We start from the raw sequence: 26,259 nt of genomic DNA, 5'->3' as shown, positions 1-26,259 counted from the left end.
AAACGAACAGACTTTATGATGATGCGGGCGGGGCCAGAGAACGAAGACTATTATTTTTTTTAGCCTAAGCTCCAGGTATCTTACCCTCCTCTCAGCCACATCCTTGTCCGTGATGTACGAGCCGAGGGCGTTCATGGACAACGTGTAAGGGTTGACCAGCTTCGATAGTCGCGTACACCTGTATATCAGCCGGTTCAGGTCACAGCTCTCAGTCTCAACAAACTCACGGTCCAGCGGAGCATACGGGTCCTGCAATTGGAGGTCATCACAAAACTTAATCCTGGACGCTATGAACTCAAAGGTTATGAAAATTATATTTATTTGGTATTTTGTTGCATAAAGCCCCATTTAGTAATATTCCGACTGTATGACAGTGACCTTTAGATACTTGAACCTGGGCCAGATACACCAAAAATGGATATTATGAGTAACTGTTTTGACAAGTAATCAACCAGTCGCTGAATCTGACCACCGTCCAAGTAGTCAACCTGCGGGACAAACATAGGTTGCCAGGGACCATGTGTATCCCGGAATCCTCCCTGGCTTCATTGAAAAGTTCGCTGCCACTCCATAGGGACTACACAACAGGGTTCATCATAGCCCCTTATCTGCATTGTTTCAGATTGTTTCAGATTGTTTCAGAATGTTTCAGATAGTTTTAGATTGTTTCAGATTGTTTCAGAATGTTTCAGATTGTTTCAGATTGTTTTAGATTGTTTCAGATTGTTTAGATTGTTTCAGATTGTTTCAGATTGTTTCAGATTGTTTCAGAATGTTTCAGATTGTTTCATCAAGTATCCACCTAAGTCAACAACCAGTGAATCTGTCCAATCTGTCAAGATGCAGGAGAAGTCGCCACAAATAATCTCCAGAAAAGTACATCTTCTGTGGAAGGGTCTTAAGAAATGTCTTACTAGCAAAACCAGACATCTGATTTGTCCACAGAAGAGGAGGCATAGTAACAGCAATAGCAGACAGACCCCGATGTCACCTACCACTGACTTCCCCAGCACACCCTCCAAACAGACCCCGATGTCACCTACCACAGACTTCCCAAGCACACCCTCCAGACAGACCCTGATGTCACCTACCACTGACTTCCCCAGCACACCCTCCAGACAGACCCCGATGTCACCTACCACTGACTTCCCCAGCACACCCTCCAGACAGACCCCAATGTCACCTACCAAAGACTTCCCCAGCACACCCTCCAGACAGACCCCGATGTCACCTACTACTGACTTCCCCACCACACCCTCCAGACAGACCCTGATGTCACCTACCAAAGACTTCCCCAGCACACCCTCCAGACAGACCCCGATGTCACCTACCACAGACTTCCCCAGCACACCCTCCAGAGAGACCCCGATGTCACCTACCAAAGACTTCCCCAGCACACCCTCCAGGCAGACCCCGATGTCACCTACCACTGACTTCCCGAACACACCCTCAAGACAGACCCCGATGTCACCTACCACAGACTTCCCCAGCACACCCTCCAGACAGACCCCGATGTCACCTACCACAAACTTCCCCAACACACCCTCCAGACAGACCCCGATGTCACCTACCACAAACTTCCCCAACACACCCTCCAGACAGACCCCGATGTCACCTAGCACTGACTTCCCCAGCACACCCTCCAGACAGACCCTGATGTCACCTAGCACTGACTTCCCCAGCACACCCTCAAGACAGACCCTGATGTCACCCACCACAGACTTCCCAAGCACACCCTCCAGACAGACCCTGATGTCACCTAGCACTGACTTCCCCAGCACACCCTCCAGACAGACCCTGATGTCACCTAGCACTGACTTCCCCAGCACACGCTCCAGACAGACCCTGATGTCACCTACCACTGACTTCCCAAGCACACCCTCCAGACAGACCCCGATGTCACCTACCACAGACTTCCCTAGCACACCCTCAAGACAGACTCCGATATCACCTAGCACTGACTTCCCCAGCACACCCTCCAGGCAGACCCCGATGTCACCTACCACAGACTTCCCCAGCACACCCTCCAGAGAGACCCCGATGTCACCTACCAAAGACTTCCCCAGCACACCCTCCAGGCAGACCCCGATGTCACCTACCACTGACTTCCCGAACACACCCTCAAGACAGACCCCGATGTCACCTACCACAGACTTCCCCAGCACACCCTCCAGACAGACCCCGATGTCACCTACCACAAACTTCCCCAACACACCCTCCAGACAGACCCCGATGTCACCTACCACAAACTTCCCCAACACACCCTCCAGACAGACCCCGATGTCACCTAGCACTGACTTCCCCAGCACACCCTCCAGACAGACCCTGATGTCACCTAGCACTGACTTCCCCAGCACACCCTCAAGACAGACCCTGATGTCACCCACCACAGACTTCCCAAGCACACCCTCCAGACAGACCCTGATGTCACCTAGCACTGACTTCCCCAGCACACCCTCCAGACAGACCCTGATGTCACCTAGCACTGACTTCCCCAGCACACGCTCCAGACAGACCCTGATGTCACCTACCACTGACTTCCCCAGCACACCCTCCAGACAGACCCCGATGTCACCTACCACTGACTTCCCTAGCACACCCTCAAGACAGACCCCGATATCACCTACCACTGACTTCCCCAGCACACCCTCAAGACAGACCCTGATGTCACCTACCACTGACTTCCCCAACACACCCTCCAGACAGACCCCGATGTCACCTAGCACTGACTTCCCCAGCACACCCTCCAGACAGACCCTGATGTCACCTAGCACTGACTTCCCCAGCACACGCTCCAGACAGACCCTGATGTCACCTACCACTGACTTCCCCAGCACACCCTCCAGACAGACCCCGATGTCACCTACCACTGACTTCCCTAGCACACCCTCAAGACAGACCCCGATATCACCTACCACTGACTTCCCCAGCACACCCTCAAGACAGACCCTGATGTCACCTACCACTGACTTCCCCAACACACCCTCCAGACAGACCCCGATGTCACCTACCACTGACTTCCCCAACACACCCTCAAGACAGACCCCGATGTCACCTAGCACTGACTTCCCCAGCACACCCTCCAGACAGACCCTGATGTCACCTAGCACTGACTTCCCCAGCACACCCTCCAGACAGACCCCGATGTCACCTACCACAGACTTCCCTAGCACACCCTCCAGGCAGACCCCAATGTCACCTACCACTGACTTCCCGAACACACCCTCCAGGCAGACCCCGATGTCACCTACCACTGACTTCCCGAACACACCCTCCATACAGACCCCGATGTCACCTACCACTGACTTCCCCAGCACACCCTCCAGACAGACCCCGATGTCACCTAGCACTGACTTCCCCAGCACACCCTCCAGACAGACCCTGATGTCACCTACCACTGACTTCCCCAGCACACCCTCCAGACAGACCCCGATGTCACCTACCACAGACTTCCCCAGCACACCCTCCAGACAGACCCCGATGAAGAACTCCTTGTCCTGGGCATTCTCAAACAGGTTGTGCAGACGCTTGTGGTGGAGGTAGCGGTGGACCCGGAAGCCCTTGTTGAGAAACAGCTCCACAAACTCCTCGCGGCCTGTTCTGATCAGCGCCTGATGAAACACGTGGTCCTCCACCTGCAACACCATGGACAACATCAACCTCTGTGATACTGACCCAGGGGTGTCTCAACAATAGGCCATAACAAAATAGTAATAAGATTCCATCCCTGAAGAATAGGCTATAACAAATAAAAAGCTTTCCAACTCATATCATTTTACTGGCCCAAAGTACAATCTGACTGAGAAATAACCTTTTGGGGCGTATATTCAGTCAAAAAACACATCAATTGAAATAAACATCACCAAGTTCTCAAGGGCAACATTTGCAATAAAGAAAGCAAGATGGGGCTACAATCTGTGCAACATTCCAAGTTAGATCAGTTTACTATGATGTGTATATAATAAATGCATAAAATGCTTTCACAACACCGAGGTCATCTTCCTGAGGCAAGATTGTTGACTGACTAAAAATGTCCAGTTTCCACACTGCCGAACTAGACTGCTTCTATGAGCTCCTATCAGTCTAGTAGCTCTTCATACTACATGAATATTGCCTCCCAGAATCCCCACCAATCTGTGGTATAAGTAACAGGAGTGTTCTGTACATACATGTTCTGATACAGGAAAAGATCATGAAGATTGGAGTGTTGTACGTCCAACCAAATACTCTTATATATACAGTAACAAACCTTGATATTAATCCAGTTATATTTCTTGAAGATTTCAGTGTTTGCTAGATCAGGTCTGTTCCAGTCCAGAGTGAGTTGAAGGTCCCTCTGGATTTGTTCCCGCCATCGAGTCCCCAGTTTCCGTGTCTGAGCTGGAGGGATATAAGCATGTTATACAATCACACTGCCATCTAATCCCAGTTTCCGTGTCAGAGCTTGAGGGATATAAGCATGTTATACAATCAAGCTGCCATCGAATCCCCAGTTTCCGTGACTGAGCTGGAGGGATATAAGCATGTTATACCATCACGCTGCCATCGAATCCCCAGTTTCCGTGTCTGAGCTGGAGGGATATAAGCATGTTATACAATCACGCTGCCATCGAATCCCCAGTTTCTGTGTCTAAGCTGGAGGGATATAAGCATGTTATATAATCATGCTGCCATCAAGTCCCCAGTTTCTGAGTCTGAGCTGGAGGGATATAAGCATGTTATACAATCACGCTGCCATCAAGTCCCCAGTTTCTGAGTCTGAGCTGGAGGGATATAAGCATGTTATACAATCACGCTGCCATCGAATCCCAGTTTCTGTGTCTGAGCTGGAGGGATATAAGCTTGTTATACAATCACACTGCCATCGAATCCCAGTTTCCGTGTCTGAGCTGGAGGGATATAATCTTGTCATACAATCAAACCATATAACCAGCTCTTCAGTAATGTTGTGAGCAGTGAGATGAACACGGATGTACAGGAGAGAGTGTTTGCATCACAATGATCACAGTGATTATATAGTATACAGAATGCAAACATTGCACCACATTATTTGGGCTCATTGGAAAATGTTCAATATTAACAACCAGTTCTAAATTCATAAGGTACATCAAATAGAAAATTGTTTGTGCATATCTCACATAACAGAAAAACATTAGTCTTGTCAACCAAATGAATTTTTGCTTTTTACTTATTTTATGGTTCCCTGAAGCTGACAAGTTAATATGGATAGCACCGGGCATGAAACTCACCTTTGAAGAGTGCTTTCAGGATGTACTTGTTGAGGTGGGTGAGATCCGACTCCTTACTGCTGGTGTCTAGGATTGTCAGGTATGTGAGACTGTCCTGCAACACACAGATCACACAGATCACACGTCTCAGTCAGGGGGATAGGGAGGGGTGAGACTGTCCTGCAACACACAGATCACACATCTCAGTCAGGGGGATAGGAAGGGGTGAGACTGTCCTGCAACACACAGATCACACAGATCAGTCAGGGGGATAGGGAGGGGTGAGACTGTCCTGCAACACACAGATCACACAGATCAGTCAGGGGGATAGGGAGGGGTGAGACTGTCCTGCAACACACAGATCACACAGATCAGTCAGGGGGATAGGGAGGGGTGAGACTGTCCTGCAACACACAGATCACACAGATCAGTCAGGGGGATAGGGAGGGGTGAGACTGTCCTGCAACACACAGATCACACGTCTCAGTCAGGGGGATAGGGAGGGGTGAGACTGTCCTGCAACACACAGATCACACAGATCAGTCAGGGGGATAGGGAGGGGTGAGACTGTCCTGCAACACACAGATCACACGTCTCAGTCAGGGGGATAGGGAGGGGTGAGACTGTCCTGCAACACACAGATCACACAGATCAGTCAGGGGGATAGGGAGGGGTGAGACTGTCCTGCAACACACAGATCACACGTCTCAGTCAGGGGGATAGGGAGGGGTGAGACTGTCCTGCAACACACAGATCACACAGATCAGTCAGGGGGATAGGGAGGGGTGAGACTGTCCTGCAACACACACATCACACATCTCAGTCAGGGGGATAGGGAGGGGTGAGACTGTCCTGCAACACACAGATCACACAGATCAGTCATGGGGATAGGGAGGGGTGAGTTTGTCCTGCAACACACAGATCACACATCTCAGGCAGGGGGATAGGGAGGGGTGAGACTGTCCTGCAACACACAGATCACACAGATCAGTCAGGGGGATAGGGAGGGGTGAGACTGTCCTGCAACACACAGATCACACGTCTCAGTCAGGGGGATAGGGAGGGATGAGACTGTCCTGCAACACACAGATCACACAGATCAGTCAGGGGGATAGGGAGGGGTGAGACTGTCCTGCAACACACAGATCACACAGATCAGTCAGGGGGATAGGAAGGGGTGAGACTGTCCTGCAACACACAGATCACACAGATCAGTCAGGGGGATAGGGAGGGATGAGACTGTCCTGCAACACACAGATCACACAGATCAGTCAGGTGGATAGGGAGGGGTGAGACTGTCCTGCAACACACAGATCACACATCTCAGTCAGGGGGATAGGGAGGGGTGAGACTGTCCTGCAACACACAGATCACACAGATCAGTCAGGGGGATAGGGAGGGGTGAGACTGTCCTGCAACACACAGATCACACAGATCAGTCAGGGGGATAGGGAGGGGTGAGACTGTCCTGCAACACACACATCACACGTCTCAGTCAGGGGGATAGGGAGGGGTGAGACTGTCCTGCAACACACACATCACACATCTCAGTCAGGGGGATAGGGAGGGGTGAGTTTGTCCTGCAACACACAGATCACACAGATCAGTCAGGGGGATAGGGAGGGGTGAGACTGTCCTGCAACACACACATCACACGTCTCAGTCAGGGGGATAGGGACGGGGTGAGACTGTCCTGCAACACACACATCACACGTCTCAGTCAGGGGGATAGGGAGGGGTGAGACTGTCCTGCAACACACACATCACACATCTCAGTCAGGGGGATAGGGAGGGGTGAGTTTGTCCTGCAACACACAGATCACACGTCTCAGTCACGGGGATAGGAAGGGGGTGAGACTGTCCTGCAACACACAGATCACACGTCTCAGTCAGGGGGATAGGGAGGGGGTGAGACTGTCCTGCAACACACAGATCACACGTCTCAGTCACCGGGATAGGAAGGGGGTGAGACTGTCCTGCAACACACAGATCACACGTCTCAGTCAGGGGGATAGGGAGGGGTGAGACTGTCCTGCAACACACAGATCACAGTCTCAGTCAGGGGGATAGGGAGGGGTGAGTTTGTCCTGCAACACACAGATCACACGTCTCAGTCACGGGGATAGGAAGGGGGTGAAACTGTCCTGCAACACACAGATCACACGTCTCAGTCAGGGGGATAGGGAGGGGGTGAGACTGTCCTGCAACACACAGATCACACGTCTCAGTCAGGGGGATAGGGAGGGGGTGAGTTTGTCCTGCAACACACACATCACACATCTCAGTCAGGGGGATAGGGAGGGGTGAGTTTGTCCTGCAACACACAGATCACACGTCTCAGTCAGGGGGATAGGAAGGGGGTGAAACTGTCCTGCAACACACAGATCACACATCTCAGTCAGGGGGATAGGGAGAGGGTGAGTTTGTCCTGCAACACACAGATCACACAGATCAGTCAGGGGGATAGGGAGGGGTGAGTTTGTCCTGCAACACACAGATCACACGTCTCAGTCATGGGGATAGGAAGGGGGTGAGACTGTGCTGCAACACACAGATCACACGTCTCAGTCAGGGGGATAGGAAGGGGTGAGACTGTCCTGCAACACACAGATCACACGTCTCAGTCAGGGGGATAGGGAGGGGTGAGACTGTCCTGCAACACACAGATCACACATCTCAGTCAGGGGGGTTGGGTGAGTCAGATTTTTGTTTTGTTTGTTTGTTGTAAAATGCGACACTCAGCTATATTCCAGCCACATGACGGTTGTTTGTAAACAATCGAGTCTGGGCCAGACAATCCAGTGATTGACATAATGAGCATCTATCCATGCAATTGGGATATGATGACATGCATGAACCAAGTCAACGAGCCTGATCACCCGATCCCGTTAATGTCGCCTCTTATGACATGCATAGTCGTCTCTTACAGCAAGCCTAGTTGCCTTTTACGGCAAGAATGGGTTGCTGAAGACCTATGAAGATCACAGATCTTCTTGGGTAGGGTGAATCAGACTGGAACACAGATGACCTATATTGGAAGGCCACGTGGTTAAGTGAGTGAGTGAGTGAGTGGATGATGCTGAGAAAGTGGGGAAAGTGGGGATCACGGATAAGTCGCACAAGTGCACACAAGGCTCTGACCACAGCGTCCATGCACAAACTAACCTGATGAGCCATTATTGCACACTCTAGAATCTTGTCCCGACACTCATTACGAGCAAGATCATCGTCCTTGAAATCCTTTGGAAATGCATCCTTGACCTTCTTCATCAGTTCTGGTTTGACGAACATGTTGACGTGGTCATCATCAGATCTGTTACCATGGATACATGATAAGATTTAAATCATTGCACAAGCCTGTAAATAGCTACTTCTTTCAAGGAAGGACACAGTCCTTGATGTTAAATATCAACTATAAGGTCACTTTGACTTCTTTTTCTGCAGATAAAAAAATATATCATGATTACTATATGATGTACTTTGAGACTTAATCATGAAAGTGGAAGCCATTTCTGACTTTCTAAAACATATTTCACAACATTGTGAAGCATCTCTAATGCTTACCTTTCCTTCATTTCCTGGTAGGCAAATGCAATCAGATCAGCTGCGAGACCAAAGCCTTTCATAACTATCACAGGTATCTTCTTCTTGAGGAGGGCAAGGGTGTGGTCAATATCGGGCGGTCCTCCCTGAATCAGGAGGCCGATGACAGGAGTGGTGGTCCCCTCCACTGTAGGCATGTGGGTCTGCACCAGATCCACCTCACTGTTCCCTGCAACTGGGAACAAGTATGTTATAACATCGCTGTTCCCTGCATCTAAAAATAAGTAAAGTAATAACTTCACTGTTCCCTGCCACTAGGAATAAGAACTGTTATAACCTCCCTGTTCCCTGCAACTGGGAACAAGTATGTTATAACCTCACTGTTCCCTGCAACTGGGAACAAGTAAAGTAATAACTTCACTGTTCCCTGCAACTGGGAACAAGTACGTTTTAACCTCACTGTTCCCTGCATCTAAAAATATGTAAAGTAATAACTTCACTGTTCCCTGCCACTAGGAATAAGAACTGTTATAACCTCACTGTTCCCTGCAACTGGGAACAAGTACGTTTTAACCTCACTGTTCCCTGCATCTAAAAATATGTAAAGTAATAACTTCACTGTTCCCTGCCACTAGGAATATGAACTGTAATAACCTCACTGTTCCCTGCATCTACAAATATGTAAAGTAATAACTTCACTGTTCCCTGCCACTAGGAATATGAACTGTAATAACCTCCCTGTTCCCTGCATCTACAAATATGTAAAGTAATAACTTCACTGTTCCCTGCAACTAGGAATATGAACTGTAATAACCTCACTGTTCCCTGCATCTACAAATATGTAAAGTAATAACTTCACTGTTCCCTGCAACTAGGAATATGAACTGTAATAACCTCACTGTTCCCTGCCAGGAAACAATAAGTGAAACAAGTGAAACAATAACCTCCCTGTTCTCTGCCACTAGGAATAAGAACGGTTATAACCTCACTGTTTCCTGACACTAGGAATAAGAACTGTTATAACCTCACTGTTCCCTGACACTAGGAATAAGAACTGTTATATCCTCCCTGTTCCCTGCAACTATGAATAAGAACTGTTATAACCTCACTGTTCCCTGCCACTAGGAATAAGTACTGTTATAACCTCACTGTTCCCTGTCACTGGGAATAAGAACTATAATAACCTCACTGTTCCCTGCCAATAGGAATAAGTGAAGTAATAACTCCACTGTTCCCTGCCACTAGGAATAAGTACTGTTATAACCTCACTGTTCCCTGCCACTAGCAATAAGTACCGTTATAACCTCACTGTTCCCTGCCACTAGCATAATAAGTACTGTTATAACCTCACTGTTCCCTGCCACTAGCAATAAGTACTGTTATAACCTCACTGTTCCCTGCCACTAGCAATAAGTACTGTTATAACCTCACTGTTCCCTGCCACTAGCAATAAGAACTGTTATAACCTCACTGTTCCCTGCCACTGGGAATAAGTACTGTTATAACCTCACTGTTCCCTGCCACAAGGAATAAGAACTGTTATAACCTCACTGTTCTCTGCAACAGGGAATAAGTACTGTTTGCACATGCAGTCACATTCCAGACAGTACTGTTATTTTAACCAACATTATTACTTGTGTGAGTTTAGTTAGTTTAGTGGATTAGCATTTCTTCCAAACCATGCTATCACTGCCTCTCTCTTCACACAGCTCTACATACACAGGGTGGTCTGACTTGAAGGCATCCGTCGATATCGCCGGGGACGACCCACGGGCATCTGGAAGCGAAGTTCCAGGTTATATCGGAAGTTGATGAGTTCCTGCGAGGTGACTTCCTCCCCCAGGATGAAGTGGGTGTGGTTTGGGTTCAAGTTGTACTTCCCTGACGATGGCTTGTAGCCCGAGTTCTCTAGTTCCTGTGGGTCCTTGTGCTGTAATTCAGAGGGTTAGTGGCACTTTCTTTCATCATATATCCGATGAGGATGAGTCCAGGATGTTTAACTTAGTGCCCCTGGCAGGCAAATTTGAGAAATAAATGCTATTTGTTCAAATGTGGGATTTTTTTAATTTTCAAAATTTCTTAAATTCAGGGGTATTTTGAGATTGCAATAACATAAAACAAAACATTAAAACCTGTTTCTATTTATTGATCTGTCATAAGTGCATACTCAGCCCAAAAATTAGTTATTAGTTACAAACATTAATACATTGTCACATGAATTGGGAAAATTTTAGTTCAAAATTGGAAAGTTTATATGACTGGGCCAATATCAGCCTCTTGATAAATCCCTGTATACAGTTGTCAGAAACTTGACAAATCATGATGTTCTCAAAAAGAAAACACAAATTTAGATTCTAATTGCAAAACAAACATACATACAAGGAAACCTTGCCAACACGGATTCCATATCAACTAACAATGGTACCGTGGTGTTGCCACCAACTATGGACAACTTGACACATATGGTGCCAGTTAACCATGCTTCAATGTAGGGCTGGGATGGGTCAGGGGAGTACTCGGGTCAGGTGGGTGCGGAGTAGGACCCACATCAGTGGTTTGTCACGTGATATATTGTTTAATGGCAAAAATCTATGGTTACACTTTATTGTCTTTTCTTGTCAAGTAACATGTTAATCTCTTTCATATCATTTCAGGGGGGCACGGGTGGCCCAGTCGTCTAATTCACAGTCCCAGTCCAAGTCGCGATTCACTATGCAGAGTTGCGTCCCTTGGGCACGCCAGAAACCTATGATTGTGGGTTCGAATCCCAGTTCACCCCGATTATGTTACTAGGTTTGTCAGCACCATACCCGTGCTCGTGGGTTTCACCGAAGTGGTAGACGTCTGAGACCTGCACACTTTGGGGTTTCCTCCCACATTAAGCTGACACGCCGTGATATAACTGGAATACTGTTAAAAGCAGCGTTAAACCCAACTCACTCAATCACTCACATATAATTTCAACTTTGCAGGTCATTAGATGAGCTAAACAAGTTTTATGACAAGTAAAGACAATATTTCTCTATGAATTCATTACTTTTACATGCCTTGTTTGTTTACACATTAGAATATAAAAACATGTTGATAATATTTTCGGCTCACAAATATTAGTAATGAGAAAAGGCAGACACAGCATACCTCTCCGCTCAAGGCTTCGGAGTACGCGATGTGCTCCTTGTTGACGACGCCCAGCACAGTCAGTTTGGTCACTTTCTCCACCATGTACACGTTCTTGACCACCTGAGCATCCATTTCCTGGCACTTCCTGCGGGCCATTTCCTGGTACACAGCATTGCCAATCATCTTCGCCACCCCACGGTCAAGGCCATCAGTCAGAATCCACATCTCAGTCAAGTTTGCCGCCTGAAATACATCGAAGACATGTTACGTTTGTTTGTTTGTTGTTTAACTGCCCACTCAGAGAGATTCCAGCTATATGACGGCTGTCTGTAAATAACCGAGTCTGGGCCAGACAATCCAGTGATTGACTTTATGAGCATCGATCCACGCAATTGGGATCCATGCATTAACCAAGTCAACGAGCCTGACAACCCGATCCCGTTAGTGGCCTTTTACGACAAGCATGGGTTGCTGAAGACCTATTCTACACTGGATCTTCATGGGTCACCTGTTATGTACTATGGTTACCTCCCTTTGTAGTACAGATGCTTGTTGTAAAGTTTGTATGTTGTTTAATGCCACACTCAGCAATATTTACAGTTATAGGACGGTTGTTTATAAATAATCAAGTCTGGGCCAGACAATCCAGTGATTGATATCATGAGCATCAATCCAAGCAATTAGGATACGCTGACATGCATCAACCAAGTCAGAGAGTCTGACCACCCGAACCCGTTAGTCACCACTAACGACAAGCATAGTCGCCTTTTACGACCTATTCTAACTGGATCTTCACGGGTCTTGTTGTAAAGTATGTATTAGTTGCTCAACAAGTGTCTTTCAGGGAATCAAAATATTGCAACTTGATTAATGGTCAGGAATATTGTTAGTGCAAAATCCTGTTTTCCTTCAACAACCTTGAGGATGAGGCTTTGCTTGTTAGTCTGAACTGTTTGAGCCTGATGCCCTGTACACGCCTACCTGAATGAGTCCTCTCTTAAAGTTGTCGACACTTCTCTCATTCTCCCAGGCCTTGAAGTACTGCACACTGCTGATCACAGACAGCACAATCTTGGGAGTACGCCGCCGCCAGCCACCGGCGATGTAACTTGCAACATCATCTACTGTGCTGTCTCGAGGTATACACACATAATAACGATCCTGAAATCAAACCGATGTCTAGAAGTGACTCACAGTACTGCTCCATCTCCAACTGAATTACCGGTATTCTATTGCACATAAAAGGGAACACTGTCTGAACTAGTGAGAACTTCTTCACACTGTAAATACATAGAGTTGGTTGGTTGGTTTGTTGTTTAACGCCGCACTCAGCAATATTCCAGCTATATGACAGTGGTCTGTAAATAATCGAGTCTGGACCAGACAATCCAGTGACTAATATCAGGAGCATCGATCCACGCAATTGGGATCGATGACATGCATCAACCAAGTCAGCGAGACTGACCACCCGTACCTGTTAGTCGCCAGAATCTTCACGGGTCGTAAATACATAGAGAATCTCACCCAGGTGTCTTCCGAGACAAAATATATCAAGACGAGTTGATGAAAATTACAAATATCTGAGTCTTGATAAATTTGAGTTTGGAAGACACCAGGTCAAGATTCTGTTTATCATCCAAAATCATTCTTCCCACTTTTTCAGTTTGCAACAGTAATAACCAGTCTTGAGTCTAAATAGTTCAGCTGCAGTGGCAGAGATTAATGATGTCATTTGATTGTGATGTCATAGTAAACGTTGACATCATAATAATCTGCAAAGCATTTTGAGGCAATTTCATTGAAGATATATTTCCTTGTGATACAATCTCATTAAAAGCAGATATTAGTTCTCGCTACCACAAAACAAATATCTGAGGGCATCCCATTACCAGTCACATCAGACAGACCTTTGGCAAATTTTGGCCGACCAATGAGATAACTGACAAGAAGTTGACATAAGCCAATCAGAAGGAAGCTTTCTCATGCTTTACGGCACTAGCTTCAAACTGGTGACTATGCTTTGAAACATATTTTGACAAATTCTCAATTAAAAATTTGAAAACAGAATAATCGAACATTCTGGCAAGGCTAACAGATGGCCTAGATTATATGGAGTCAGCAAGCCTGACCATCAGATCCTGTCAGTCACTTCTTACAAGGATCATAGTCACAATATTAACATGTATGTAATAATATTAAGTACAGGTGATGAGGCATTCGTCACCACTCGCCCCTTTCCGTAACCTGCAAGAAGACTTGTCCCCCTATCGATTAATGTTATGTGCGAAAATACGACAAACCAATCAGAATACGCATATGATTTCAAGCTCTTCGTCAAAGAATCCCTCAGAAACAATTTTTAATTTAACATGTCTTACATCTAAAAATGTACCCAAGACACAGTTAAATATGGTCAATCATACTGTATAATTCCGCATGTCCTGATGTGTATTAAATTGCATCTGAAATAGATATAATATATGGGGAAATATATGTGACCCATCCACTACGAGTTGACAATTGTTTTAGGTATGCCCGTTTCCGCTAAGACGGAACCATGTCGCAAAAATGGCCATGAGAGGGGCACGAGTCGCTATTCGGCTTGTCCTGGAATAACACGAGTTGGTCACGAATGGTAATGAGGATTACAGAATTGCACAAAATTATTGGTTAAAAAATAGATTAAATGCCAAATGTGGATAACAATGTGAGAAATTCAGGCAAAATGGGGAATATTTGAACAGCTAATAATCAAGTTGCATGTTATAAATGTGCATTGTATGACAGCCTTACTGACACTACAGCTTACACTGACCATCTGGTTGAAGACAGAGTCTCCTTCCTGTACAAAGTGTAGGACTCCCCCAGGGAAGTTCGGAATGTAGGCCATGTCTGAAGACTCTCGACTGAAGGCGGAGGCATTGCTGGTGACAGTTGCATACATAGGATTCAAGCCATGATAGAAGGTATCATCATTGTCCTCTGTGTCCAGGCTATGCCATCCAACTCGTGACATCTGTGGATAAATCGCCTCCCCATCTTCCTTCACAGCAGACAAAGATTCGCTTACGTTTTTGTCCCGACCTCGGGATAACCTTGAATCTGCAATACTCTTCCTATGTTCCTGATCCGAGACGTGAGACAGTTCCGCTCGTTTTCCGCTGGACAGCTGCACAAGAAGCGGTTGATGGCCCTCAGTTGGCGGAGTACGAGCTTCACTCACAGCCTCTTTGGAAGACGTCGGAGACACGCCAGGAACATGTCTGCCGATATTGGGTGTGAGTTTGGAGTGTCCCCCAAGTCTGTAGGAGCCACTGGAGCCAATGGAGCCACTCCTCACACTGAGCTGAGGGGACTGATGGATGGACGTAGGACGTGAGTAGAGATCGGAATCTTCCCCTCGAGGGGAACCACTCACTGCATTAGAGGATCAGAAAATAACTTTGTTAGTTTGGTGGTCTGTAAATATTCCGGTGATTGACATTATGTGCATCAATCCATATAACTGGCATACAAAGACATGCATCAACCAAGTCAGCGAGCCTGACCACCCAACCCTGTTAGTGGCCTCTTACGATAAGCATAGTCGCCTTTTAGGAAAAGCATAGGTTGCTGAAGACCTATTCTAACCCGAATCTTCACGGTTATGCTTGGCTAAGACAAACAAAATTTGTAGCTTTCAGGAACCACCCGGGATCCTAAATCAATTAAACAGATCCAAATGATATCTGCCATCAGAGCCATCAGCCAGATCAGGGGTAGAAACTAACATTTTTAGTCCACTAGTCCTTAGAATGATAACATAGAGCTAAACCCTTAAAAATGGCAAATTTCTACTAGTCCTCATGATACCTTAACTATTGGGCAGTTTGGCAAGGACTACAGGACTAGTGCCAATTTCTAACACAGCAGATCATATGATTCTCTTGCCTTATTTGGATGTTCTTGCCCAAAAGGTCAAGATGCAAAAACAGTCTGTAAAAGCCAGAAAAATAGACATCAATTTTTTAACCAAGTCGATGAGAAAGTTGAAGAGAAATTATGAAGTGCCCAAAATTATTTTCCAGTGTGACACAGGGCCATACATGTTTGGCTGTGTGCCAAGAAGAATACAATTTTTTATCAATAAGAAAATAAGTTACTAAATGTGCTCTAGCAGAGGAAAGTATCACCTGCAAGTAGCGTCAATTCTGGTGACAATCTTTATCATATATTTATCATATTCATGGTTCTATTGTCCAATTTTGTTTGTAGATGCTAATACTGAAAATTCAGTACAAATACATTTTAAAATAATTGCTCATTTCTTCGAGCAAAGTTGTATTTTGATGAAGACATACCAAAAGATCCGACATGTCCATGTATGGACTTTCTCACCTGAAGTCACGAGGTCGCTGTGCTGGGGCACCTGGGAAACGGCTGACTGCCTAGAACTGGGAGATACTGGTACAAACCCGCCAGATGAACCAAGCTGGTGGGGGGAGAATAATAACTGAGACAACTCTGAAGTTGGTCGAGATGCAGGTGACCTACGCCCACAAACATCATCCTTGCCAGATGACATACTTGTAACACCTTCCGAGACTTCACTAGTGCTACTCAACTGAGACAACTGCCTCATTGGGCCAGATCCAAACACAGACTCGTCCCTGACTTGGCCAAGAAAGCTTCCTTCGTCTGGATCAGTGGACCCTGACACAGGTGCGGGGGCGTGTGAGGAGACATCGGATCCTTCAGGCAGAACTGCAGCGCTGTCATCCGAAACTGATCCAACCCCACCTGTGGTGGCGCCCTTGTTACTCATGGCTGATGTCAGCAATGTATCTGTAGGAGAAGAGCATTGTTAGTTATGTTAAATACTTTTGATGTCAAGGGCACTTCTGTTAGCAGGGTTTTACCTTGACCTACAAAACATGGGGTCCAGAGGTCCCAAATACCGGTAATTGTTTTACAGGAAATATGAGGGTCCTATAATGTAATGAAATGGGGTAGTATATAATAGTGTAGGATTTGATAATTACTTTCGGAACTTTATATTTCTCATCAAGAATTTGGTACAATGAATATTATTGTGCATCCCTCGGAATGCTACAAATTATATAACAACATATATATATAGATGCAACAAACTACAGATGAATGCAAAAATATAAAATATGCGTTGTGCAGCTGAAAGCTGGAGAGCAAGTGCCACATTACAAGATGACATAGTAAATATAAACAAACATTCCTATAACCGGACATGCCAAGAGCAGATCTAGGCCGGAGATGATGGCAGCATGAAAACCAGCACATAGATGCACAGAATGAAGGTAGGTATTAAGATGTAGTATTAATAGCAACGGTGCCAAGCCTGACATAAAGGCATTAAGTTCTGATCACTAAACGCTATTAATTCTTTTTTTCTGCATCCTTTCTGCACAACTGTGTGTAGTGGACGCACATTTCTGTGTCACAAAAAAACCTGTGTTAGCATTCAAATTGGTTGTGCAGTAAGTCTCTGATTCATTTGTGAAAGTTACTTTAAAAACATATGAAAGAACAAGTACCATGATAACATATCGTATCAAGAACATTCTAGAATACATATACTGCATTAATTTTATACTATGCAATATCATTTATTCTGAATAGTAATTTAGTCTGGGGACTGAAAATAAATGAGTCAAGATGAATTTAAATGTTAATGATATTTCCAATTTAAGATATCAGCTTCAGAGGCTTCATGAATTAACTATATAAAAACAAATTATATGTATTGAATCATACACATTAATAATCATGCAGAGCATGGTGCTTACACATATCACACATGACCTACAAAACTGGTACTTATCAATACTGGGGAAAATACATACATTACAAAATTAGCAATCGTTATTGTTGTGGTCACTAGAAATATACTGTAAAGTATCGGGATGACAATATATCCATTGCCACAATTAGCCACGGCTGACTGATCAACGGTCAGCACATCCACTGGTGAAAGGTGCGAGCCCAATATAGATCTGTCTTACATTGTGTTGCCCTTTAACGTCAGTGGGGGTTGTCGGAGAGAAAAGCATGAGTGATGCATCTGATCGAACTGCTCCCGTCAGATCTATAAATTACCAGATAACTTGTCATTGCCGGTTCCATAATTTGACATATGTAGTGCTCTACATTACGGGTCAATTTCCACAGAGAGCTTACCTTTAACATATTTCCAATATTTGAATTACGATCACCACTGAGAGCAGCCCTTGACGAACCGAACCGAACGGCATAGAACCAGAACGATACGGTCATCGAACAATAGGGTGGTTGGACCTGTAACAGGAAGCTCTCTCCGCGTGTCGGCGGCCATGCTTGTTTATGTTATGTCCGAAAGTGGTGTGAGGAGTTGTTGGACTGTTAGGAGCTTGATAGTCACGTGACAACAATAAACAGACGAATCTACAGAAATAAAAATGAACTCGACGAAAGCGGGTTTTTTTTACTGTTGATGATGCACACGTTTATGTTCAAATAGGTTACGAGTTTCACACTGCGTTGAGACAATTTATACTGAAACCCAAGTCACTTTTGATTTAATAAGCAAGGAATCCGAAATTGTGTGTGGGCGGGGCGCTATATTTGACTCCACCCCCGCACATAATTTCGGATCACTGACGAGTATAACTGTCACTTCACCAAATCAATCTGAGTCTGTTCTTCCACACAACCGTTGAATAAATTTTAGATCTGCTGCAAGAAGGAATGGTGTAAACCTATTTTGCACCTCCCCCTCCCTCAAATTTCTTATACTTGACTAACAAAACCAAATAGCAGTCAGTGCCTGAAACAATTTTAAGAGGTAAAAATTCTGTCTGATAAGAGTAAGATTAATTTAAGGCTCTGTAAAATCAGACATCAGTGTTTGGATGTGTTTTAAGGAAAAAATAAGGCAAACTTTATTTTTTACTAAACTAAATATGCTGAAGTGCATAATGTAAGTTATTTTAGTTTATAAATCCATAGTTTATTTCTTTATTTCCACTGGAAGAAATTCGTCTAGTTACGGGCCAACGGAGAAGAGAACGGCTAGCCAATACCTCATCTTTTCTTTCATGTGGAAAACGGCTTGTTGAAAAAACATGATTAAACACCAAATAACGTTATTTCTAGAATTTCAAGAATTCGAACATCTAGGCCAAAATCGGGTTTAGGAATACATGTGCAGCATGTGCGTACGATGACGTCACACATGACGTTACACATTTGCGTGTAGAACAAGGGGATTATCTCGTTTTCATGTCAATAATACTCGTTTTACTAAAATAGTACCTTTTTATATTAGTCATAAATGGAAATCTCATTGAAGCTGAAGATTATTTCAGTGTTGTCTATGGTTGTACCAGAGACCATAAAAGAGATTCTCTGGGTAAATTGTACAGCTATATGACTGTCAAGGGAGCGAGTGAGTGAGTATGGTTTTACGCCGTATTTTTTGCAATATTCCATTTGTATGGCGCCAAACTCCGTACCAGTTCGTGTGCATTATTACCCCAGTCAATGGATCAGTGAGCAATCGATTTTCATTCTCAGCTCCCTGGAGAGTACCCATGTCGGGAATCGAACCCGGCCGGGGCCCACTTGCACAAAGCGATCTTAGCGCTAAGATGATCGTAACTCCCATACTTCAGCATAGGCTTACAACAGTCTTAGCGCTAAGATTGCTTTGTGCAAGTGGGCCCGGGTCTTCGGCGTAACGAGCTAACGCTTTAACCACAAGGCCGACCGACCACCCCGACTGTCAGGGGATCTGTCAGATTTGAGTAAAACCTTTTAGCAGCATCTTTGTCCCAGAATGGCACAAGTTGGTAACGAATGCTTGAAGCAGTTGTAACTGTATGCCCATCCAGGAGCAAAAGAAATAATAACCTTCCTTACAAAATTCATTTCACACTTAAATTTTCAAGTGTCTGCCTGATTTCCTGTTGCAAGAGTTTCACACATTTCTTCCGCTGGGAATATATATTTCCTCAATATGTTACTTCATAAACATGTGTTTTACATGTCTTACTCCCAATAAAAACAAATCAATTTGTTTGGTGAGCCCCATTAAAACAAGCTGTAAGTAAGTGTAAAATCTCTGTAAGTAAGTGTAAAAACTCTGTAAGTAAGTGTAAAACTCTGTTAGTAAGTGTAAAACCTCTGTTAGTAAGTGTAAAAACTCTGTAAGTAAGCGTAAAAACTCTGTAAGTGTAAAACTCTGTAAGTGTAAAAACTCTGTAAGTAAGTGTAAAAACTCTGTAAGTGAGTGTAAAACCTCTGTAAGTAAGTGTAAAAATATTGTAAGTAAGTGTAAAAACTCTGTAAGTAAGTGTAAAACCTCTGTAAGTAAGTGTAAAAACTCTGTAAGTGTAAAACCACTGTAAGTGAGTGTAAAACCTCTGTAAGTAAGTGTAAAAATACTGTAAGTAAGTGTAAAAACTCTGTAAGTAAGTGTAAAAACTCTGTAAGTGTAAAAACTCTGTAAGTAAGTGTAAAAACTCTGTAAGTAAGTGTAAAACCTCTGTAAGTAAGTGTAAAAACTCTGTAAGTGTAAAAACTCTGTAAGTGTAAAAACTCTGTAAGTAAGTGTAAAACCTCTGTAAGTAAGTGTAAAAACTCTGTAAGTAAGTGTAAAACCTCTGTAAGTAAGTGTAAAAACTCTGTAAGTAAGTGTAAAAACTCTGTAAGTAAGTGTAAAAACTCTGTAAGTAAGTGTAAAAACTCTGTAAGTAAGTATAAAACCTCTGTAAGTAAGTATAAAAACTCTGTAAGTAAGTATAAAAACTCTGTAAGTAAGTGTAAAAACTCTGTAAGTAAGTGTAAAAACTCTGTAAGTAAGTGTAAAAACTCTGTAAGTAAGTGTAAAACCTCTGTAAGTAAGTGTTAAAACTCTGTAAGTAAGTGTAAAAACTCTGTAAGTTAGTGTAAAAACTCTGTAAGTAAGTGTAAAAACTCTGTAGGTAAGTGTAAAAACTCTGTAAGTAAGTGTAAAAACTCTGTAAGTAAGTGTAAAAACTCTGTAAGTAAGTGTAAAAACTCTGTAAGTAAGTGTAAAAACTCTGTAAGTAAGTGTAAAAACTCTGTAAGTAAGTGTAAAAACTCTGTAAGTAAGTGTAAAAACTCTGTAAGTTAGTGTAAAAACTCTGTAAGTAAGTGTAAAAACTCTGTAGGTAAGTGTAAAAACTCTGTAAGTAAGTGTAAAAACTCTGTAAGTAAGTGTAAAAACTCTGTAAGTAAGTGTAAAAACTCTGTAAGTTAGTGTAAAAACTCTGTAAGTAAGTGTAAAAACTCTGTAAGTAAGTGTAAAAACTCTGTAAGTTAGTGTAAAAACTCTGTAAGTAAGTGTAAAAACTATGTAGGTAAGTGTAAAAACTCTGTAAGTAAGTGTAAAAACTCTGTAAGTTAGTGTAAAAACTCTGTAAGTAAGTGTAAAAACTCTGTAAGTAAGTGTAAAAACTCTGTAAGTTAGTGTAAAAACTCTGTAAGTAAGTGTAAAAACTCTGTAAGTAAGTGTAAAAACTCTGTAAGTTAGTGTAAAAACTCTGTAAGTAAGTGTAAAAACTCTGTAGGTAAGTGTAAAAACTCTGTAAGTAAGTGTAAAAACTCTGTAAGTAAGTGTAAAACCTCTGTAAGTAAGTGTAAAACCTCTGTAAGTAAGTGTAAAAACTCTGTAAGTAAGTGTAAAACCTCTGTAAGTAAGTGTAAAAACTCTGTAAGTAAGTGTAAAAACTCTGTAAGTAAGTGTAAAACCTCTGTAAGTAAGTGTAAAAACTCTGTAAGTGTAAAACTCTGTAAGTAAGTGTAAAACCTCTGTAAGTAAGTGTAAAAACTCTGTAAGTAAGTGTAAAAACTCTGTAAGTAAGTGTAAAAACTCTGTAAGTAAGTGTAAAAACTCTGTAAGTGTAAAACCTCTGTAAGTAAGTGTAAAAACTCTGTAAGTAAGTGTAAAAACTCTGTAAGTAAGTGTAAAAACTCTGTAAGTAAGTGTAAAAACTCTGTAAGTAAGTGTAAAAACTCTGTAAGTAAGTGTAAAAACTCTGTAAGTGTAAAACCTCCGTAAGTAAGTGTAAAAACTCTGTAAGTTAGTGTAAAAACTCTGTAAGTAAGTGTAAAAACTCTGTAAGTAAGTGTAAAAACTCTGTAAGTTAGTGTAAAAACTCTGTAAGTAAGTGTAAAAACTCTGTAGGTAAGTGTAAAAACTCTGTAAGTAAGTGTAAAACCTCTGTAAGTAAGTGTAAAACCTCTGTAAGTAAGTGTAAAAACTCTGTAAGTAAGTGTAAAACCTCTGTAAGTAAGTGTAAAACCTCTGTAAGTAAGTGTAAAACCTCTGTAAGTAAGTGTAAAAACTCTGTAAGTAAGTGTAAAAACTCTGTAAGTAAGTGTAAAAACTCTGTAAGTGTAAAACCTCTGTAAGTAAGTGTAAAAACTCTGTAAGTAAGTGTAAAAACTCTGTAAGTAAGTGTAAAAACAATAGAGTTCATGAGGTTGGAACCCAGCCCTGACCAGAACTTTACACCACGGGTCAAATGTTAGGTGTATCCCTGGGAACATCTACAAGGCAGGAAGGAACCAAATCATTTATACATGAATTCAATTCCAAGGAACAAATTACAGTACTGCATACATTTTGCATATTTGTATCGATTTATTGTATTGAGTTATTCATACTTTTAGATTGTATTTTAAACTTGATTAAACAGTATTTTGTCACTTTTATCCTGTTTCTTAAGTCAGATAAGACACATGTAACGGGACATTCATTATAAATAAAAATGCTTGTTGTTAGAGGCGACTATGCTTGTCGTAAGAGGGGCTAACGGGATGGGTTGGTCAGGCTCGCTGACTTGGTTGATGCATGTCATCGTATCCCAATTGCGTGGATCGATGCTCATGAGGTCAATCACTGGATTGACTGGTCCAGACTTGCTTATTTACAGACCACCGTCTGTAAAATTGCTGAGTGCGTCGTTAAACAATAGACACAAAACAAACACCAAATAATGATACTTGCTGGCTCATATTGTACTTGTTACAAACGTCCAGTTACTTGCTTGTTATCCTGCACTGACAGCACTCTTGTCATGTCTTGACACTAAGTGGATTACAGTGTTGTAATTGTTTCCTTGGTGAAAATCTGTGACATGAGAACTGAAACGGTTCTCACACCGCGATCAAGATGCAAGAACATATACTGAACCGCAAAAGAAACGTCCCCATGGATAGCTATATGAGAAACCTTATTTGCACTGTAAACATACTTTGTGACATATAAAAAAGATGAAACTTGGCAAAACTGATCATCAAGGTTGAAATTTAAGTGTCAAATGTTCTAAAAGTGAAACACAACGCTAGTCTCTGAGAAAATGGCATCACAAGTCAGTATCTCGTGTGTCGGCCATTGGAATTGATGACTGCCGTGCAATGTCGATACACGGAATGGATGAGACGGTTGATGAAGGCCATTAGCACTTGAGCCCACACTCTGAGGAACGCCTGACGCAGTTCAGCTGCAGTTGTCAGCCTTGGTCGGACGTCATTCAGCCGTCTTTGAATCTCGTCTGTTCGTCAATCGTCGACGCACGGTGTCCGCACTAATGTGTCGCTGGTGTGTCCCCATGGTCTGTCGAGCAGTTTCCGCAGCAGTAACAAAGCGATCTGGAAGATGCTGTCGCACAATCTGACGACCCAGACGTCGGGTAGTGACCCTTGGTCTTCCACTACGTGGTCGGCCATCTGTAGTGTTGGTGGTCTGCATGGTACCGTTGCTGGAGCCTGTATATGGTCCTTACGTGGTCTTGAAATGCATTGGCTACATGCCGGGCGGTTTGTCCAGCTTGCAATCGTCAAAGGGCTTGGTGTCGCTGATTTCTTGTCAATCTTGGCCTGTGGTAGCAATTCAATAAGGAATGAATGCTATCCGATCAGGGTGGATTTTTATAGGGCAAGAAATGGGTGAACGCATGTGCATTTCAATTGGCACAGAACTCGCATACATCGGGTTACCATGGCCTTTGCCGTGATGCGTTTATGCGATCGGTTTTATTGTCATCTGCTTTGTTTTTTTATCAACAAATTTCAGTTTTCCCTGACACGGGAATGTTAAATTTTTCATGGTTCTCCAGTCAGGTTAAACCTCATATACAGGGATGTGACAACAGTGAGTTGGTGAGTGAGTTGGGTTTAACGCCGCTAATTATTTCAGTTATATCACGGCGTGTCAACTATATGTGGGAAGAGTGAGTGAGTGAGTATGGTTTTACGCCGCTTTTAGCAATATTCCAGCAATATCACGGCGGGGGACACCAGAAATGGGCTTCACACATTGTACCCATGTCGGGAATCGAACCCGGGTCTTCGGCGTGACGAGCGAACGCTTTAACCACTAGGCTACCCGACCGCCCCCATATGTGGGAAGAAAGCCTGAAGTGATGCAGGTGAGCTGCATCACACGTTTACCGCTCTGGTGAAACCCAGCAGCAAGGGTAAGGTGCTGACAAAAGCCTTGTGTGTGAACTGCTAGGCTACTGAGGCACTCAATGCTTGTAAGAATGTCTTTTTCAAGTACATGTATGCCAGCAAGAGATATTTTACATCCATTTCCTAAGGTTCATGGAAAGCATGTTTGAAAAATAAAATGGCTGATAAATGTTCATTCAGACTTTTCATTCACTTCAAAAGTAAAATAAAACACATCCTCTCAGTTTTTGTATGAGATGGGCCTTCTATTCCCATAAAAACCCAAGGACATGTTTTATCCTACATTTACAGCCTTAAGATGGATAGTGCACATATTTGAAGACCCGTGAAGATCCAGGGTAGAATAGGTCTTCAGCAACCCATGCTTGCCATAAGAGGCGATTATGCTTGTCGTAAGGTGACTAACGGGGTGGTCAGGCTCCCTGACTTGGTTGAGGCATGTCATCGTATCTGTACTGCTTGGATCAATGCTCATGCTGTCAATCACTGGATTCCAGCTATATGACGGCATTCTGTAAACATCTAGTCTGGACCAGACAATCCAGTGATTGACATCATGAGCATCAAACCATGCATTTGGGATACAATGACATGCATCAACCAAGTCAGTGAGCCTGACCACCCTCTTACTACAAGCATAGTCGCCTTTTATGGCAAGCATGGGTTGATGAAGACCTATTCTACTCTGGATCTTCACGGGTCACTTTTAGCTGTAATGTACTTGTTCAGTTAACACACCTTTAGCTGTAATGTACTTGTTCAGTTAACACACCTTTAGCTGTAATGGACTTGTTCAGTTAACACACCTTTAGCTGTAATGGACTTGTTCAGTTAACACACCTTTAGCTGTAATGGACTTGTTCAGTTAACACACCTTTAGCTGTAATGTACTTGTTCAGTTAACACACCTTTAGCTGTAATGTACTTGTTCAGTTAACACACCTTTAGCTGTAATGGACTTGTTCAGTTAACACACCTTTAGCTGTAATGGACTTGTTCAGTTAACACACCTTTAGCTGTAATGGACTTGTTCAGTTAACACACCTTTAGCTGTAATGGACTTGTTCAGTTAACACATCTTTAGCTGTAATGTACTTGTTCAGTTAACACACCTTTAGCTGTAATGTACTTGTTCAGTTAACACACCTTTAGCTGTAATGTACTTGTTCAGTTAACACACCTTTAGCTGTAATGTACTTGTTCAGTTAACACATCTTTAGCTGTAATGGACTTGTTCAGTTAACACACCTTTAGCTGTAATGGACTTGTTCAGTTAACACACCTTTAGCTGTAATGGACTTGTTCAGTTAACACACCTTTAGCTGTAATGTACTTGTTCAGTTAACACACCTTTAGCTGTAATGGACTTGTTCAGTTAACACACCTTTAGCTGTAATGGACTTGTTCAGTTAACACACCTTTAGCTGTAATGGACTTGTTCAGTTAACACATCTTTAGCTGTAATGTACTTGTTCAGTTAACACACCTTTAGCTGTAATGTACTTGTTCAGTTAACACATCTTTAGCTGTAATGTACTTGTTCAGTTAACACACCTTTAGCTGTAATGTACTTGTTCAGTTAACACACCTTTAGCTGTAATGTACTTGTTCAGTTAACACACCTTTAGCTGTAATGTACTTGTTCAGTTAACACACCTTTAGCTGTAATGTACTTGTTCAGTTAACACACCTTTAGCTGTAATGTACTTAGTTAAAAACATACTTTTAGCTATAATGTACTTGGTCATACTTTATTCTTTATTCTACTTGCTGAGTGAGTATATTTTCACACTGCTTTAGCAACAATCTCATTAAAATCAGATCTTAGTTCTCGCTATCGCTAAACAAAGATCTGAGGACATCCCATTATGGGTCA

The 26,259-nt window shown here is 43.3% G+C and overlaps 1 protein-coding gene across 1 annotated transcript in view; it reads right to left on the bottom strand.

Moving 5' to 3' along the window:
• Window positions 1-18,236, bottom strand: part of LOC124110477 (transient receptor potential cation channel subfamily M member-like 2) — a 57,373-nt gene extending 39,137 nt beyond the window's left edge. Inside the window, exons 1-12 of the mRNA XM_048387475.1 lie at window positions 18,084-18,236; window positions 16,269-16,715; window positions 14,707-15,308; window positions 12,873-13,052; window positions 11,910-12,134; window positions 10,491-10,701; window positions 8,793-9,006; window positions 8,394-8,541; window positions 5,250-5,343; window positions 4,250-4,380; window positions 3,444-3,635; window positions 85-249 (exon numbers count right to left, since the gene is read on the bottom strand). Of these exons, the coding sequence (XP_048243432.1) occupies window positions 85-249; window positions 3,444-3,635; window positions 4,250-4,380; window positions 5,250-5,343; window positions 8,394-8,541; window positions 8,793-9,006; window positions 10,491-10,701; window positions 11,910-12,134; window positions 12,873-13,052; window positions 14,707-15,308; window positions 16,269-16,695 (2,589 nt within the window). The 5' untranslated portion in view covers window positions 16,696-16,715; window positions 18,084-18,236. The remainder of the gene's footprint in view (window positions 1-84; window positions 250-3,443; window positions 3,636-4,249; window positions 4,381-5,249; window positions 5,344-8,393; window positions 8,542-8,792; window positions 9,007-10,490; window positions 10,702-11,909; window positions 12,135-12,872; window positions 13,053-14,706; window positions 15,309-16,268; window positions 16,716-18,083) is intronic.
• Window positions 18,237-26,259: the final 8,023 nt, after the last annotated feature.

This window comes from Haliotis rufescens, unplaced genomic scaffold (assembly GCF_023055435.1).
Source record: "Haliotis rufescens isolate VD_foot unplaced genomic scaffold, xgHalRufe1.0.p SCAF_7, whole genome shotgun sequence".
Classification (NCBI taxonomy): domain Eukaryota; kingdom Metazoa; phylum Mollusca; class Gastropoda; order Lepetellida; family Haliotidae; genus Haliotis; species Haliotis rufescens.
The sequence above is the reverse complement of the archived record's forward strand: the minus strand, read 5'-3'. Positions and strand labels throughout refer to the sequence as shown.